At 51.0% G+C, this 15,565-nt stretch overlaps 8 protein-coding genes across 8 annotated transcripts; 6 read left to right on the top strand and 2 right to left on the bottom strand.

The window, feature by feature from the left end:
* Positions 1–270: 270 nt before the first annotated feature.
* EXG3 (Glucan 1,3-beta-glucosidase 3) lies at positions 271–831 on the bottom strand (the record flags this gene model as incomplete). Its single annotated transcript, XM_046082117.1, has 1 exon — positions 271–831. The coding sequence occupies one exon, from the start codon at positions 829–831 to the stop codon at positions 271–273; it is 561 nt and encodes a 186-aa protein (XP_045938074.1).
* A 1,530-nt stretch (positions 832–2,361) lies between these two features.
* Positions 2,362–5,306, top strand: YMR1 (phosphatidylinositol-3-phosphatase YMR1). Its single transcript, XM_046082116.1, has 3 exons — positions 2,362–2,564; positions 2,632–3,114; positions 3,168–5,306. Exons 1-3 carry the CDS (start codon positions 2,541–2,543, stop codon positions 4,920–4,922), a joined length of 2,262 nt encoding a protein of 753 aa, XP_045938073.1. The 5' UTR covers positions 2,362–2,540; the 3' UTR covers positions 4,923–5,306.
* Positions 5,307–7,206, top strand: RPS3 (40S ribosomal protein uS3). Its single transcript, XM_046082115.1, has 3 exons — positions 5,307–5,592; positions 5,815–6,128; positions 6,300–7,206. The coding sequence occupies exons 1-3, from the start codon at positions 5,439–5,441 to the stop codon at positions 6,630–6,632; spliced, it is 801 nt and encodes a 266-aa protein (XP_045938072.1). The 5' UTR covers positions 5,307–5,438; the 3' UTR covers positions 6,633–7,206.
* FRS1 (phenylalanine--tRNA ligase subunit beta) lies at positions 7,207–9,790 on the bottom strand. Its single transcript, XM_046082114.1, has 9 exons — positions 9,564–9,790; positions 9,467–9,507; positions 9,392–9,411; positions 9,256–9,332; positions 9,060–9,189; positions 8,733–8,999; positions 8,437–8,678; positions 7,567–8,375; positions 7,207–7,499 (listed from the first exon to the last, which is right to left on the bottom strand). Exons 1-9 carry the CDS (start codon positions 9,614–9,616, stop codon positions 7,336–7,338), a joined length of 1,803 nt encoding a protein of 600 aa, XP_045938071.1. The 5' UTR covers positions 9,617–9,790; the 3' UTR covers positions 7,207–7,335.
* Positions 9,791–10,522: 732 nt separating this feature from the next.
* Positions 10,523–11,550, top strand: TPD3_2 (HEAT repeat domain-containing protein; the record flags this gene model as incomplete). The annotated part of the gene is made up of 4 exons (XM_046082113.1): positions 10,523–10,585; positions 10,653–10,758; positions 10,817–10,968; positions 11,020–11,550. The coding sequence occupies 4 exons, from the start codon at positions 10,523–10,525 to the stop codon at positions 11,548–11,550; spliced, it is 852 nt and encodes a 283-aa protein (XP_045938070.1).
* A 236-nt stretch (positions 11,551–11,786) lies between these two features.
* TPD3_1 (HEAT repeat domain-containing protein) lies at positions 11,787–12,842 on the top strand (the record flags this gene model as incomplete). The annotated part of the gene is made up of 4 exons (XM_046082112.1): positions 11,787–11,887; positions 11,951–12,051; positions 12,112–12,449; positions 12,504–12,842. The coding sequence occupies 4 exons, from the start codon at positions 11,787–11,789 to the stop codon at positions 12,840–12,842; spliced, it is 879 nt and encodes a 292-aa protein (XP_045938069.1).
* Positions 12,843–13,367: 525 nt separating this feature from the next.
* Positions 13,368–14,302, top strand: LDX57_000464 (putative metalloreductase Fre8; the record flags this gene model as incomplete). The annotated part of the gene is made up of 2 exons (XM_046082111.1): positions 13,368–13,683; positions 13,746–14,302. The coding sequence occupies 2 exons, from the start codon at positions 13,368–13,370 to the stop codon at positions 14,300–14,302; spliced, it is 873 nt and encodes a 290-aa protein (XP_045938068.1).
* Positions 14,303–14,673: 371 nt separating this feature from the next.
* Positions 14,674–15,490, top strand: LDX57_000463 (uncharacterized protein; the record flags this gene model as incomplete). The annotated part of the gene is made up of 2 exons (XM_046082110.1): positions 14,674–14,801; positions 14,899–15,490. The coding sequence occupies 2 exons, from the start codon at positions 14,674–14,676 to the stop codon at positions 15,488–15,490; spliced, it is 720 nt and encodes a 239-aa protein (XP_045938067.1).
* Between the last annotated feature and the right edge of the window lie 75 nt (positions 15,491–15,565).

Here is a 15,565-nt window from a genome sequence, read left to right as displayed (position 1 = left end):
GAGATCTTCGGAATGTCATGTCACTGAATTATTAAGATTATAGCTGTTGATGGCATCTGCGTACCTAAAATATCAAGATAAGTTCATCGCCAGCAGTCAAGCAGAAAAATCAACCTCGACGGTGTTTTGAGCTCCTCATGTGCCGCCGAATTACTCCGTACACGAGAAATTGAAGTAAAGATTTCGAGCAATAAAGGGACCAACTCAACATTAAATAGTCGACAAGCTTTGAACTGGATGTTGCGAGATACCGTGTCCCTGTCATGAGATTCAAATGGCGACTGCAACTGCGTTGTAAAAATCGTCAACTCCGGTTCGGAAACCATTCTCCCATTCAACGTCGAGGTCCTCGCCTAAGCAAGTCGCTTCAATTACACGCTTCCGAACCCATAGGTCCAGAGCACCGATTTTGTCTCCCCCGTCCCTGTGGCCAGGGATGACATCTCGAGACATCGCGGCGAAAAAGCACAGCGCATCATTGAAACCAAGGTCCCAGCCAAGGGAGAAGCGGCGGCGGCCATGAGGGCTCATGGATCCTGAAGTCTGTGAGAGGAATTTGTTTTGCAGCTGAGGCCTTTGGGAATTTGCCTGTTCGACTTTGGCAGAAACTTGGTCACGAGGTACCGTAAGCCATGCTGGTGCAGGAATCGAGCCATTTTTGACTTGTTGTTCGAAATCACGCTCCACACCGCAGGCTCCGCTCGATTTGAAGCGGTAGAAAGCAGATCCACTGGCTTTGGAGGTCCATTGTTTGGTTTGCTCCTGGCCGAAGCTCTTCGATAATACATCTCGTTCTAATGTGTCCATGTGCTTCCAAGCCCCGTCGTTCATGTGGCAGCTGTACTCTCCAATGTAGACATCTACGGCAGTTCCTTGTGATACAACCTTGCCATGATGGACCGTCAGTTCTGTCAGTGCCCTGGCGACGTTCTCGAGTATGTTTTGGGGTTCTTGAGATTGGTCCGATTCAGCAATATAGTGCCTGTGCGACTCCACAACAATCGGGCTCCGATTCAACGGGGCTGGAAGCCTGTTTCGCAATATTGCATAATCAAGGGCTGCGGGCAGGTTCTGGCCATCGTTGATATATATGGGCAAAGATGGATTAATTGAACTCGTGATCTCTAGAACTTCGTCATACCATTCATGGCCCCAGGTTCTCCAGTCTGAGTCGCTGGAAATTTGCACCCCAATAACTCCGCATAGGGCGTGGAATGTGACCTCCTGGGCGATGAAAGCGAGGCAGTCCCTGACCAATATCCGATTGTGAATGCTGGCGCAAACATTTACCGTTTCGCTGCTCTCATCCTGAGAGCAAAGTTGACCACCCGGGATATTTTTAAGGTCAATCAAGACTCCAATGCCGTAAAGTTGACATTTCAGTATCAAGTGCTTGAGGGTATTCCAACAGCTTGTATACACCTGAGATGGTTCTCCTTCAAAGCCGGTGCCTAGACAAAAGGCTGGCCCAAGAGTGTAAAACCCAATAGGTAGACGAATCGAATTGCATTTGGCGACATCTCTGAGCCATGTCAAGTCCTGCCCGGTTAAAGCAGAAAGCCAGTGAGCTTGCCATATAGACGTGGTTTGCTTGAGTCCTTTCTCGTGAAGTGAACTGAGATATCTCGTTAGATCAGCACGAATCTTTGAAGTTGATCATAAGACTGGAGACGGCATTGCTGGTTGGGGTTCAACCTTTTCAGTGCTTCGAGTTCCCTTGAGCCGTCTGGGTCATTTTCAAACACGCTGTTGTCTAACCACGGGCCATGCATGAAAACAGATCCTAGATTCGTCCCATGTTGATAGCGATATCGGAAGATATCGTCTACAGTGGGTGGTGATAGGCCTGAATCAAGCATGATTGTACAAGGATCGAAGGAAGTTTGTTAGTAGTGGCTGCCGTCGCATGCGCTAATGCGCATTGGACATGGACATGTGTCGTTGGGCATGAAATGAAGACACAGTGGGATGTTTCTGGCAGACAGATTAAATAGCAGATGCTGAGATAAGGGAGCGAACGATCAGTTATTGGCAATAGACGGAGCACTCAAACGTTGTAACAAGTCGAATGGCAGAACGTAGTATAGAGCAACCTGACTACGAAGCCAGGAAACATGACCAAAATATTACTATCAAGAGGGTTCTCCTGGATTATATTGCCTGCAGCTGTACCACTTTTGTCAGACAGGGCAATTGGTCGATGTAAGTCCGAAGAGGTGGAGGGAGGGAAGGAGTGAAGGAGGAAGCATCACTGGACCTTGACGTAGACGAGTTGGTTTGGTTAGCGAGGGGCTCCGCATCTGACCGGTCCCGTGCTGCCCGCTGGTTTTGTCCCCGGAATTCCTCCCTCCAGCTTCCACCAAACCCGCTCTAAACTCCGTCCTTCTCTTTGGTTTCTGACCCTTGTTTTGTCAATATTGAGCACATATTGCATACACTATCTTATACTACTAGCTCTCCTACTGTACAGGATTGCCTCCAATATACTCTCAATGAAGGGTCAGCCATGAAGGTGAGGCGGATCAAATAATAGCAAAGGCATGGAGAGAACACGGGTCGCCAAGGTATGCTGCCTCCTTGATGTTTCTGCAAGTAACAATATGCTAATATGTTTCCTTTGATGTCCCAAAGGTTGACGATGTGACCTTGGCGCGTCGTGGTGAACAAGTCGTTGGCAACCTCCACCTCACCCCTCACCACATTATCTTCTCCCACCTTCCCCCGACTCCCAACAACGTGCAAACTCAGGATACGCCCACAAGGCCGAAAGAGCTTTGGATAACCTATCCGATAATTTCTTTCTGCACCTATCGTCCGACTCCCGCGGCTTCCCGCCAGCCTTCTTCAATCCGTCTGCGGTGTCGTGATTTTGCGTTCGTGTGCTTCTATTTCGCTAGTGAATCCAAGGCGCGTGATGTATACGAATGCATTAAGGGATGGACATGCAAAGTGGGCCGGATCGATAAACTCTATGCATTTACCTACCAGCCGCCTCCCCCGGAGCGTGAGCTCAACGGTTGGGAGCTGTACAACCCACGTAAAGAGTGGGCTAGGCAAGGTGTGGACCAGGAAGGCCATGGATGGCGTATATCTCAAATAAACATGGACTACGGGGTAAAAACTTCTTGCTGTGGCCTCCGATGGCATCCTGCTGACTGCAAATCCAGTTCTCTCCGACATATCCTGCGATTTTCCCGATCCCATCCGCCATTTCTGACAACACGCTCAATTATGCAGGACGCTATCGTTCGAGAGCAAGGGTTCCTGTCCTGACATATCTTCACCCTATTAACAATTGCTCGATTACCCGAAGTTCGCAGCCCCTGGTGGGTGTGCGTCAGAACCGTTCCATTCAGGATGAGAAATTATTAGCCGCGATTTTCTCAACTTCCCGCTCAGAACGACCACTGGCCGGCATTACTCCTGCGCAGCTTGAAAGCGAATCTTCCAGCTCGACGCAGGGTGACATGTCAAGTAATCAGGCGGGAATTACCTTAACCAACGCCGAGGAGCTGGAAGAAGAGATGTTGGCGTTCCAAGGTGACACGGAGCAGAAGCCCCATGTATATGGGGCTCAGCAGCATAACTTGATTGTCGACGCGCGGCCAACTGTCAACGCGTTTGCCATGCAAGCCGTGGGCCTTGGCTCTGAAAATATGGACAACTATAAGTTCGCGACGAAAGCGTACCTCGGGATCGACAATATTCACGTCATGAGGGACTCTTTGAACAAGGTAATCGATGCGCTAAAGGAGTCCGATGTTACGCCTTTGGGGCCAAATAAAGACCTCCTTGCACGCAGCGGATGGCTGAAGCATATCTCTGGCATTTTAGACGGCGCTGGCTTGATCGCTCGTCAGGTTGGTCTTCAACACTCGCATGTTTTGATCCACTGCTCCGATGGATGGGACCGAACAAGTCAATTGAGTGCTCTAAGTCAAGTGTGCCTTGACCCTTATTATCGGACCATGGAAGGTTTTATGGTACTGGTGGAAAAAGACTGGCTGTCTTTTGGGCACATGTTCCGACATCGATCTGGTCACCTGAATAGTGACAAATGGTTCCAAATCGAGAATGAAAGAATTGGGGGCGACTCCAACCGTGGATTTGGCGATTCCGGAGGGGCCGGTAAGGCTATTGAAAACGCATTCCTGAGCGCCAAAGGCTTCTTCAACCGGGACAATACAAGTCGTGATTCTCTTCCTGACTCGGAGGGAGAAATGCAAAGCTATGACTCTGATAAACCCGGCCTTAAGAACCCCAGCCCGGCACCAAGATCAGCCGGTCCGGAGAAAGAAGTAACGAAGGTGAAGGAGACAAGCCCCGTTTTCCATCAATTCTTGGATGCAACCTATCAGCTCTTACACCAGTATCCTACACGATTCGAGTTTAATGAACGGTTTTTGCGACGGCTACTCTATCACCTCTACGCCTGCCAATTTGGCACTTTCCTCTTCAACAGCGAAAAAGAGCGCGTGGACTGGAAGGCAAAAGAGCGGACTCGGAGCGTGTGGGATTACTTCCTCGCTCGGAGGGAACAATTTCTCAACCCGCAGTATGATTCTATCATCGACGACCATAAGCGCGGCAAAGAGCGTCTGATCTTCCCTCGACTGAATGAAGTCAAATGGTGGAGCGAGGCATTTGGCCGGACAGATGCCGAAATGAATGGCGTTCGCTCGGCCAGTGCTACTGCGCCAATCAGCCGCGATACGTCCCGCGCCAGAACACCGGTCTTGACCGCGGTTGAATCCTCTCACAGTCCGGTTGGAAACGCAGCAAATGACCGAGAGTCCCCTAAGGCTGTCGCAGCCGAGATGGATGACGTGTCCTTGGGAGTGTCTGACTTGTCCTTCTCGAAGAACAAGGAAAATGGCCAAGCTTCCAAGGCTATCAGTCAGATGGAAGTTGAGATGCAATGAGAGTCCCATTTGCTCAAGTTTAAAAACTTTGGAAGTGACTTTTAACGATTCGATGTATCTATGGTAATGATCGGCCACCACTGGACTGGCCTAGAACATGTCTAGAACTGTGATGAGTGTGCATGGCTATGAAGTGCTGTTGACTTTACGTTTGCTCATGATGTGACCAAAGCCAACCTCCAATTGTGAGATGTTGATGTACATACGGTGTACGGAGTAAAGATGGAGTTATTCTTAAGAGGTGGTCCAAGCGTATTCGATGACATAGCTGGGTGCCCGACGGATCAGGCACCCCAGCGAGCAGCCCCGAAGCGCCCCGAAGTAGCAGGCGGTGTAGAGCCCTAAACCCTAAGCCCTACCGGCCAAAAAATCCCCCACTAACGCGGAATCTCAAAACTGATCTCGACGATTGCCGACCATTTCGCCCTCGAACGACTTCCCAACTTTGGAGCTCCGCCACAACCGCGTCCTCGGCCGTTTCTTCGACAACCCAATCCAACCCGCAGAAACGAAATCATGGCTGCTGTCCAGGGAGCTATTTCGAAGCGCCGCAAGTTCGTCGCCGACGGTGTCTTCTATGCCGAGTTGAACGAGTTCTTCCAGCGCGAGCTGGCTGAGGAGGGCTACTCGGGTGTCGAAGTCCGTGTCACTCCCACCGTCACCGACATCAGTACGTCGCTCGATTCCACATCCTTGTTATTTGTTTCGTGCCCAGTGTGGGATGAGATGGGGAAAGAAGTTGTTGGATGAGGAAGAACAGGAGAAGGAACGGAACATGAAAAAATCAAAACACAACGAAAGCAGCGCATAGGCGGAAGGAATAGATCACATGGGACACAACAAGACGAAATGGATCGATTTTGAATGCTAACGGGTGTTCTTTTCTTCGCAGTCATCCGTGCCACCCACACCCAGGAGGTTCTTGGAGAGCAGGGTCGCCGCATCCGCGAGTTGACCTCTCTCATCCAGAAGCGCTTCAAGTTCCCCGAGAACTCCGTCTCCCTCTATGCCGCCAAGGTCCAGAACCGCGGTCTCTCCGCCGTCGCTCAGTGCGAGTCCCTCCGCTACAAGCTCCTCAACGGTCTGGCCGTCCGTCGTGCTTGCTACGGTGTTCTCCGTTTCATCATGGAGAGCGGTGCCAAGGGTTGCGAGGTTGTCGTTTCCGGAAAGCTCCGTGCTGCCCGTGCCAAGTCCATGAAGTTCACTGTATGTTTGAACCCCGAAAGGAATCCGGTCTGAATCGTGTTGGAAGGATATATCTTTCAAAGAGTATGAATGGGGAAGATCTGGGATATACGTTTCGGAGACGATTTCAGCACAACGGATTTACCGACAATGCGTCAACGCATAACTGACTTGCGATCTTTCTCTCTCTAGGACGGATTCATGATCCACTCCGGTCAGCCCGCTAAGGAATTCATCGACTCCGCCACTCGCCACGTTCTCCTCCGCCAGGGTGTCCTTGGTATCAAGGTCAAGATCATGCGTGGCTCTGACCCCGAGGGCAAGGCCGGCCCCCAGAAGACTCTCCCCGACTCCGTCACCATCATCGAGCCCAAGGAGGAGCAGCCCATCCTCCAGCCCATGAGCCAGGACTACGGTGCCAAGGCTCTGGCCGCTCAGCAGCTCGCCGAGCAGCAGCGCCTGGCCGAGCAGCAGGCCACGGAGGGTCAGGAAGGTGCCGGCGCGGAGGCTTTTGCGCAGGAGTAATCTGGTTTCTTTTCTTAGGCCCTGCTCTTTTTTCTTCGTTCCTGTCGTCCTACCTTGTTTCTTTACCTGACGCAAATAAACAACTACATGATCTTCCAATGTCTCTCCTCTCGCCGCATCCCCAACCTCTGCTGCGGAAGGCGTCTTCCATTCTACGAATCTGTTCCTGAAAAAGAAAAGATGAAGAGAAAAGAATGTTAATACTAGTGAAAGATCTGGGTAGGATGAAACCCAAAAAGATTGATGTCCGAAACGAAAATTTACGGGGCTTCTCCAAAAGAACAAAACAAAAAAGATTTTTACGGTTCATATATTATTTTTTTTTCTTATACTTTTTCCCTCCATTGGCGTATGGTGGACTCCAGATCTCTGGAATCAACATAAAAGCAAAATATCACGGAAAAAACATCTTAAACACTCCATCTCGCATACGCCGTAATTTCTTTTTTCTGCCTTTTTGACTGGCCCCATGCATACTATTCAATCTCGTATGGATTTCCTTGACGTCAGAAATCTACCCCGGGTCCAAGTCGACTACGCAGTACATATCAACTGTAATCTTTTTTTGAATTTGTCTCAAACTAAAAAGAAGCTAATTTTTTCTTGGTCGTAACACCGGCGTTCTAGGCGTATATGTTAAGTGGTCAAGCACATCTATGCTCTACACTTTAATGTCTAAGGCGCTTTTCGTCTACCCTTTCGCTCATAGGAAAGCTTCAATGTTGATCTCCAGCGTGCTGACGGGGTATTTCAGCTCGTACTTCTCCAACACCGTAGGGTGCAGGATACCGAAGGCACCGATCACGTGGTCCTTGCCCGCGATGCGCACGTGCACGGAGGCGGAGTGACCGGGGAAGTAAGTGGGCTCTGTAGAATCCGAAAAGCGTTAGTAAACTATCTTTCTGCAAATTGTGCGGCCATCTTGGGGACTTACCGTCAAGTTCTTCGATCCAGTACTGGGAGTCGTTCATGGCGGGGTTCTCAAGACCCTCCTCGCCGGTGATGAAGGCGCTCTTGAGCATCGCCATGATGCGGTCCAGCAGGCCGTGGACGACCTCGAATCCACTGGTCTTGCCGTACCACGCCGCAGCGAAGTGACGCTCGTTTCGGCTCTTGCGCTCCAGGGACAGATCCTTGAAGGCGACATCGCTGACTTCGAAGATCTTCATGGGCGCGGAGTGATGCTTGTTCTCACGGATCGTCTTCAACAGACCGGGAAGAAGACTGGTACGCACAACCTGGAACTCCAGGGTCTTAGGGTTGGCAAGCTTCACGGCAGTGTTGCCGTCGTCCTTGCGGTTGAGCCAGGCGAAGTTCTCGTCGTGGGAGCACAGGATCAAAGGCAAGACTTCGGACCAGCCTGCCATGGCCGCTTCCATCCGGACGATATCGGACAGCTTGTTGATCGGTAGAGGTTGGGCAATGGTGCCGGACTTGCTAGGGAAAGAACGGGGAAGATTGTTGAATCCGTACGCAATGGCAACATCCTCCATGATGTCTGCCTGGTGGAGTACATCGGCACGGGTTGGGGGAATGTCCACATCGACAAGGTCAGGGGAGGTCTTGGACGGTCTGGCATCATAGGCCATCTTCTTCAGCAGGTTGCAGATCTCCTCGGGAGATAGCTCCAGACCGCAGCACTGGTTGATATAGGAAACCTCCGCCTGGGTCGTGCGGGGTGCAATGTCCGGGGTAATTCTGGTCGCGTTGTTGTGGTCGGACACAATCTGGACGGGTTCGATGCTATCGATTAACAAATTAGCATGTCTCATTTTCTGGGCCACAGAACACGGAGATTTCATACGTGAAGGGTTCCGTCGTGTACTGGGAGAACATCGCAACCATGATTTTGTTTACGATCTCAACCTTGGTCTTATCAAGGGCCGTAATCTCAATGAAGACATTCTTCGTGTCCAGCGAAATCTTCGAGTGGTCACCGTTGATGATGGGCGGCAGCGAGCAGACGGTCCGGTTGGAATCAAAGATCACCGGGTAGACAGGCGAGTCTCGGATAATGTGAAGGTATTTGCCCAAGTGTCTGTCTTTCTGCGATGATTGTAAGCATTTAAGCCTGTGGGTTACCGTATGTCCCAGTCATACCTCGTAGAAAGCCATCAGTTCCTCTCCATCCAACTCCTTGGTCTGGTTCAGAGGGGTGAATTTGATGTCCTTCGGCGGCAGGGCTTCGTAGGTGAAAGGTCCCTTTATCGTGTCCAGGTCGTGGGTACCGATGGACACAAGCGTTCTCTGTCTAGCAAGATTCTGGTGCAGCTTGTCCTGCAAAGCAATGAAAGATTCATAACGGGCCTTGTCGAACTTGATGTTGCGGAGGATGGCACCGGAAACCAACGGTCGGACTTTCATGGTCTATGTGCAGATGCTCAGTTTAGATTGATCCGCAGGGAGGCTTCGGGGTGCGACACTTACGTCCTCCTTCACGATGATTTTCTCCAGCTCTCCACTGGCCGGCTGGGTGAGCCGGTAGTTGGGGAGAGGCTGTCTGCCCAAGAAGATGTTGAGCATAAGGGCAATTCCCTCGAAACACAGCAAGTCATATCTGCCAAACCACTCAGTTCCATGCGCTTTGCGTTATCAGCCTCTGTGGGCATCGGAGAGGGCGTACCGGTTGGCCGGGATCTCGATCTTCAACTCAGGCGGAACCTGCTTTCCATCGACGATTGGTCGGTCCTGATCCGTGGTCTATAGGTTCTCGGCGATTAGAAAGACGTGTATATAGAGGCGGAGGAGGGTTAAAGTACATCTTCGTCAAGTTCGATACCTATCGAGCAACGTTAGCATCAACCCCGCAGAAACGGACAGTTCAACAAACATACCGAACTCGAAACACAACTCATCGAACTCTTCGGTGGTATAACTGCAGGCCAGATAATCAGCGACTATATTCCGAGGAGATCAAAAGGGATTGCGCACTCCCGTCCGAGCTCCTTGAAGAGCGCGGCCTTGTCGACCGAGATAGTGGGCATGATGGAGGGGTTTCTTGGATGCGCAGAGGGGAAGATAGGCAAGGTCAGAGAACAAGCGACAGGAAGTACCCTTGCACCAGGAGAATCGGCACTGCACGATTCAACCGGAGAACAGACAGGAATCCAACCAGAACGAAGTGGGGTAGGGAATTGCGGCGTTGCGCTGGCAGAGAGTCGGAGTCATAAAGTCGCACTTTTGCTGCTTGGGGCTTGACCCTTCTCGGAGGGCCGACCAGCCACAGCAGATGCACCGCCACAGACACCCCTCCAAAAGAACGGGATTACCATACCATTTCCGTACGGTCACTTTCCCGTTCTTCAGCCACAGCTCAGGAAAGGCAGACCGTCATCTCTTCTCTCCTTCGCAAGATTCAATCCTACCCTGTTAAGTCCTCTTTTTTATCAGATTGCTCCCCCCCCTCTCCCTCTCCGCCTCGGATCCCCTTCTTAATTCACCCCTCCCCCTTTGTTTCTGCTCCCCAAAATATTGGACCATCGCTTGTTTGGCCCCAATCCAATTGTCGAGGTATGCTGCTGCTGCTATTACTGCTGCTCTGTTGTTGCTCACTTGTCGTCCTGCGGCGGCCCAAACCCCACGAAACCTCGCTCCGGGGGTCTCTCGCAGCATCCACTCTTTATCCCTTCCTATACCACCACGCCTCCCTCGACTACACAGGCTAATCCGCATCCGAGCAGGTGCTAAACTTGGTCTTTCCTATTCCTTTTTTGGTCTGCCCCTCCGTTCTAGATTACCTCCGAGTCTTCTCTCCGGGTTCCGCGTGAGACCTGGTCTAAAAGCAACAATAATCAGCTGCCTGAGTGAGGACTGGGACCGGTCACATCCTCGCCTCTCGCCTTTTTCCTTCTTCCGAGCACATATTAAGCATATAATCCATCACATTCGCTATGGAGGGTCAGGGTGAAAACGACGAGCTCTACCCTATCGCTGTTCTTATCGACGAGTTGAAGGTGCGGTGTCCCTCGTGACTCCCCCGTGGTCGTCGGCGTAATAGGTTCTGACGATCGCCTCTTCTAGCATGACGACGTCCTCCTCCGTCTCAATGCCATCCACCGTCTGTCCACGATTGCTCTGGCCTTGGGGCCCGAGCGGACTCGCGAGGAACTCATCCCATTCCTTGATGGTCAGTTGCCGCCGTTGCCTCTCCAGTGACATCACCCGCCTAACCCTTACGTTCCTAGATTCCGTCGAGGATGAGGATGAAGTTTTGACCGCACTGAGCGAAGAGTTGGGTAACTTCACAGAGTATGTCGGCGGCTCGGAATACGGACACGTTCTCCTTTCTCCTCTGGAGAACTTGGCCGCCATTGAGGAACCCTTGGTTAGAGAAAAGGTAGGTGAGATGATTGATGCTGAGGGAACAGACTAAATGACACTTTCATAGGCCGTGGAATCCCTCAACAAGATCGGCGAACAACTGTCTCAAAAGCAAATCGAAGACTACTTCGTCCCCATGGTCCTACGACTCTCGAAAGCCGATTGGTTCACCTCGAAAGTCTCTGCTACCGGTCTCTACTGTGCTCCATACAGCAAGGCTCCCCAGCCGCTGCAGCAAAGTCTCCGCCAATACTTCGGAGGTCTCGTACACGACGAAACGCCCATGGTGAGACGGCAGGCAGCAAACAACCTCGCCAAGTTCGTTAAGGAATTGAACACTCAAGTCGTGATTGAGGAAATGATACCCCTGTTTCAATATCTGGCCAATGACGACCAGGATAGCGTGCGTCTGCTCACGGTCGATATTCTCATTGCGATCGCCGAGGAGATCCCCAAGGAGCAACAGCCTAGCCACGGTGTCTTGTTGACTTCTTTGCGAAGCCTCTTCGAGGATAAGAGCTGGAGGGTTAGATACATGGTTGCCGATAGATACGAGAAGGTTGGTTCGCCAAGTGTTGTTCTGACATATCTTCGATGAACGCCCTTCTAACGCTGTCTTCCAGATCGCTAAAGCCGTGCACGAGGAGGTTGTGACCCGGGATATGGTGCCCTCCTTCGTTAAGCTTCTGAAGGATACCGAAGCTGAAGTCCGTACTGCGATTGCGGGCCAGATCCCAGGTAGGTCTCTTATTTTCTTTTCGGATATGGTCATAGGCTAATGTTGCAACAGGATTCTGCAGTCTCATTGACCGGGAAACGCTTCTCAACGAAATCATGACCAGTGTGGAAGATCTTGTTTCGGACCCGTCTCAACACGTGCGTGCAGCTTTGGGTACCCAAATCAGTGGCCTTGCGCCACTGCTTGGCAAGGACGAGTAAGCACATCTGTCTCCTACAGTCGACTGAATCAAGGCGCTAACCATTTTATTTGTACATAGGACGATTGCCCATCTTCTTCCGATGTTCCTCCAGATGCTCAAGGATGAATTCCCTGATGTCCGCCTGCACATTATCTCTAAGTTGGAGCTGGTCAACAATGGTAAGCACTGCATCCCGGTAGATATGTCATATTGAATGCGCATAGCCTGACCTTGTACAGTCATCGGCATTGAACTCCTCTCTCAGTCGCTTCTCCCCGCCATTGTCCAACTGGCTGAAGACAAGCAATGGCGAGTTCGCCTCGCAATCATTGAGTATATCCCTCTTCTTGCCAGCCAGCTGGGAGTCAAGTTCTTCGATGAACAGCTCAGCGACCTCTGCATGGGCTGGCTTGGTGACACCGTTTTCTCCATCCGTGAGGCCGCTACGCAAAATCTGCGGAAGCTCACGGAAGTATTCGGCGTTGATTGGGCTAAGGGGTCCATTATTCCTAAGGTCATGGCGATGGGACAGCACCCCAACTACCTGTACAGAATGACGACATGCTTCGCTATCTCGGTATGCTTGCCTTCCGTCTTTCCTAGAAAATGCCATATTAACATGTTCATCTAGACCCTTGCGCCCGTTGTCTCTCTGGACATCATTGAAAACTCGATACTCCCCATCATGGACAGACTCGTGGCCGATGAGATTCCGAACATCCGCTTCAACGTTGCCAAGTCCTACGCAGTATTGATTGACACAATGCGCCGCCTCCCGGCGGAGGGCACCTTGACGGACCTGGAGAAGTCGGGCAAAACCGCAACTCAATCGCCACGCAGCCAGGACCTCATCCAGCAGCGGGTTCTCCCGAGCTTAGAGAAACTGCAACAGGACGAGGATGTTGACGTTCGGTACTTTGCAACGACTGCCGCAGGCGGCCACGAGGAGGTGATGCAGACTTCGCCGTGAACGAATGCCACGACTCGGCGTAGGTCTCGGTCGGCTGCCTACACGTGTTAAGAGAACACTTTCTTACGAGTGGGAAATGAAAATCGTATACTCACACTGCTTTTGGGGGGGAAATGACGATTCGTCAGCTTAGAAATGGTCGGGTCACCTGACTGGGATGAAATGCTTCATGGCGCATGCAATGTAGAGTCTTTTTGGTCCACTATCAAATAATCCTATGAAAATCCAATGGTGATGTTCTTATGTTAGAGCTAGGTTCACGTGTTTAAAGCGCAGAAAAAAAGTAGCCTAGGGCACCCTTTCTTGCGCAGTTATTTGACCAGTCGCAGGCGGAGGGTTAGTCAGGCTCTCCCCGTCGAAATGGGCCACTTGTAGATCTGCCGCCATCACAGCTCAGCCCTTCTTCATGCGCGTCTCTCTTATCGCGTACAGCACACCTTCACCTGATTCTGTTTTACTAGTCTACTATCTATCTCTCCCTTTTTCTTTCTGGTCATTATAGAATCCCCTTTATATTCCTCTGCGATGTCACTCACGTGGCCTTGGCACTTCGTGACCGTCTCACCAGCCGAGAAGCAACAGCGTCGGGAGCTTCTAACCATTCGCGGATATTATGCTCAAGGCTCCGTGTTGCTAGTCATTGCCATCATTCGACTATATCATATCTACCATGAAAGTACAAAGAGCGCAGATAAACCCAACAACAGACGCGCTCGTAAGCCGAAATCATGGTTGGATTCTCCGCTCTTTCCGGGCTGGACCGAAACACGAAAGCAATATATCTTCTCTCTCCTCTGGCTAGCATGGCTAGTGAGTCTTTCGATTTGGAACACAGGGGATGGTAAGTATCTTTGCTCACATGCACCGAATTCTGTCGGGGAACCCAGCTAATTGCACGGATAGATTACCTGCATCTCACCAAAGCTTTAGGCCATGTTGGCCTCTCGCAGCTCCCCTTCCAAGTGCTCATGTCGCCTGCTCTATACATCGCTCCTTCGAAACCCGGAGCGCCATCGCCTCTGTCAGTGTTGACGGCTATTCCACAGCCGTTTCTAACGCCCTATCATCGGCTCCTAGGCCGATTGGTCCTGTCGCCGTTACTTGCCGGACATGCTATCTTGTACCTATCTTTCTTTATACAGTCCAGTCATCCGGATTTTAGCTCGCTAATAGAGAAACGTATCCAAGACGCCGATGTTCAATGGGGTCTTGGTGGAATCACCATGGCGATATTACTGATGGGTTTCGCACGACCTTTGAGTGCCTCTCGTGGCATGTGGTCCTGGACTACTGCCCCGATCAAAACCAAACGACAGGCTTTCTACATCACGCACCTATTTTTGGTAGGGGCTTTGTGTTTTGCGGCTTACTTTCATGTTCCTCAGGCCCAGCTGTTTGTTTTAGAGGCCGTGCTGGGGTTTGGAATCAATTTTGCATGTGGTTGGACTGTGAAACGATAGGACCTGGGTTGTGACATTGGTGGTTGGTTATGAAAGACGGATTTGAAAGATTTGAGGACTAGAACCTGTTCGCACTTACTTTCCATATAGAGACTATGCGCTCGGTCCTTCACCCCCTTGTTGTTCGAAGACGTTTAGCCGCAGATTTAAATATATGAAGACTTATTCAAGCTAAGCGCCGGATATCTGCATGTAACAATACCCAAAGTCTTTTCGCATTCTTAGAAATTTCGAGGCCGACCGTTTGAAACTTCTAGTTGTAATCGAAACGAATCTGTTCAAAAGAAACGCTGTATTACCGAGAACCACGATCGTCGAACATCATAGGGTTCAATATCTATAAAAAGAAAATGACTTCAATGACCTCGGCTATGTTCCCAACTCTGCTCACAAGCCGCCCCGTGCTCGTCATTATCGGGTCGGGCGACATGGGTATTGACATTGCGCGTCGCCTCGGAGATAGCAGACTAGTGCTCCTTGCGGACTTCTCAAAGACACAGTTAGTTTCGGCCTTAGAAAGCCTTCTCGCCAGAAGGCCATATTCTAGACATCAGCGACGCCGACGCGGTGCTGAAATTTGCGCAACACGCCTTTAGCCGTGGAAGTATCGAAGTCATCGTCTACACGGCTGGAGTGTCTCCGGTGAATAACACTACTTCCCAGATATACAAGATCAACCTGATCGGAAGCGCCAATGTGATTGATTCTTTCCTCATGGTAGCTTCTCCTGGTACCAGCATGATCTGTATCACAAGCATGGCAGCTCAAAACAACACGCTGTCCTCCGCCTTGGAGCAACACCTGGCCAAAGCACCGAGAGACCAGCTTCTTCAGCACGCAGAGCTTGACTTGAGCTCGAGCGACACGATGTCCGCGTATGGGATATCGAAACGGGGCAACATCCTCCGTGTACAGGCTGCGTGCTACGAATGGGGCCAGAGAGGAGCCCGCATCAATTCGGTCAGTCCGGGCGTTATCTTAACAGCGATGTCGGAGCGAGCAATGCAAGGCAATCTACAGGAATCTACCCTGGCGCAAATTGAAGCATCGGGAGCTCGTCGCCGGGGTTATTGGGTTTTTTGCAAGTCAGGATGCTTCATTTATAACGGGGACGGATATATTGGTGGATGGGGGACAGATACCTGGACAGCGGTGGCATGCGGAGGGAGACCATTGATAGATCAGTAGTTATCGTACATGGAAATGGGTAGTACTACTATATGAATGACATCAGATTCAGATTTTCGAGATCTGAGAGTCCAG

This window comes from Aspergillus melleus, assembly GCF_016097325.1.
Source record: "Aspergillus melleus strain CBS 546.65 chromosome Unknown contig1, whole genome shotgun sequence".
Lineage (NCBI taxonomy): Eukaryota > Fungi > Ascomycota > Eurotiomycetes > Eurotiales > Aspergillaceae > Aspergillus > Aspergillus melleus.
Note: the sequence above shows the minus strand (reverse complement) of the source record. Positions and strands in the feature narration are given on the sequence as shown.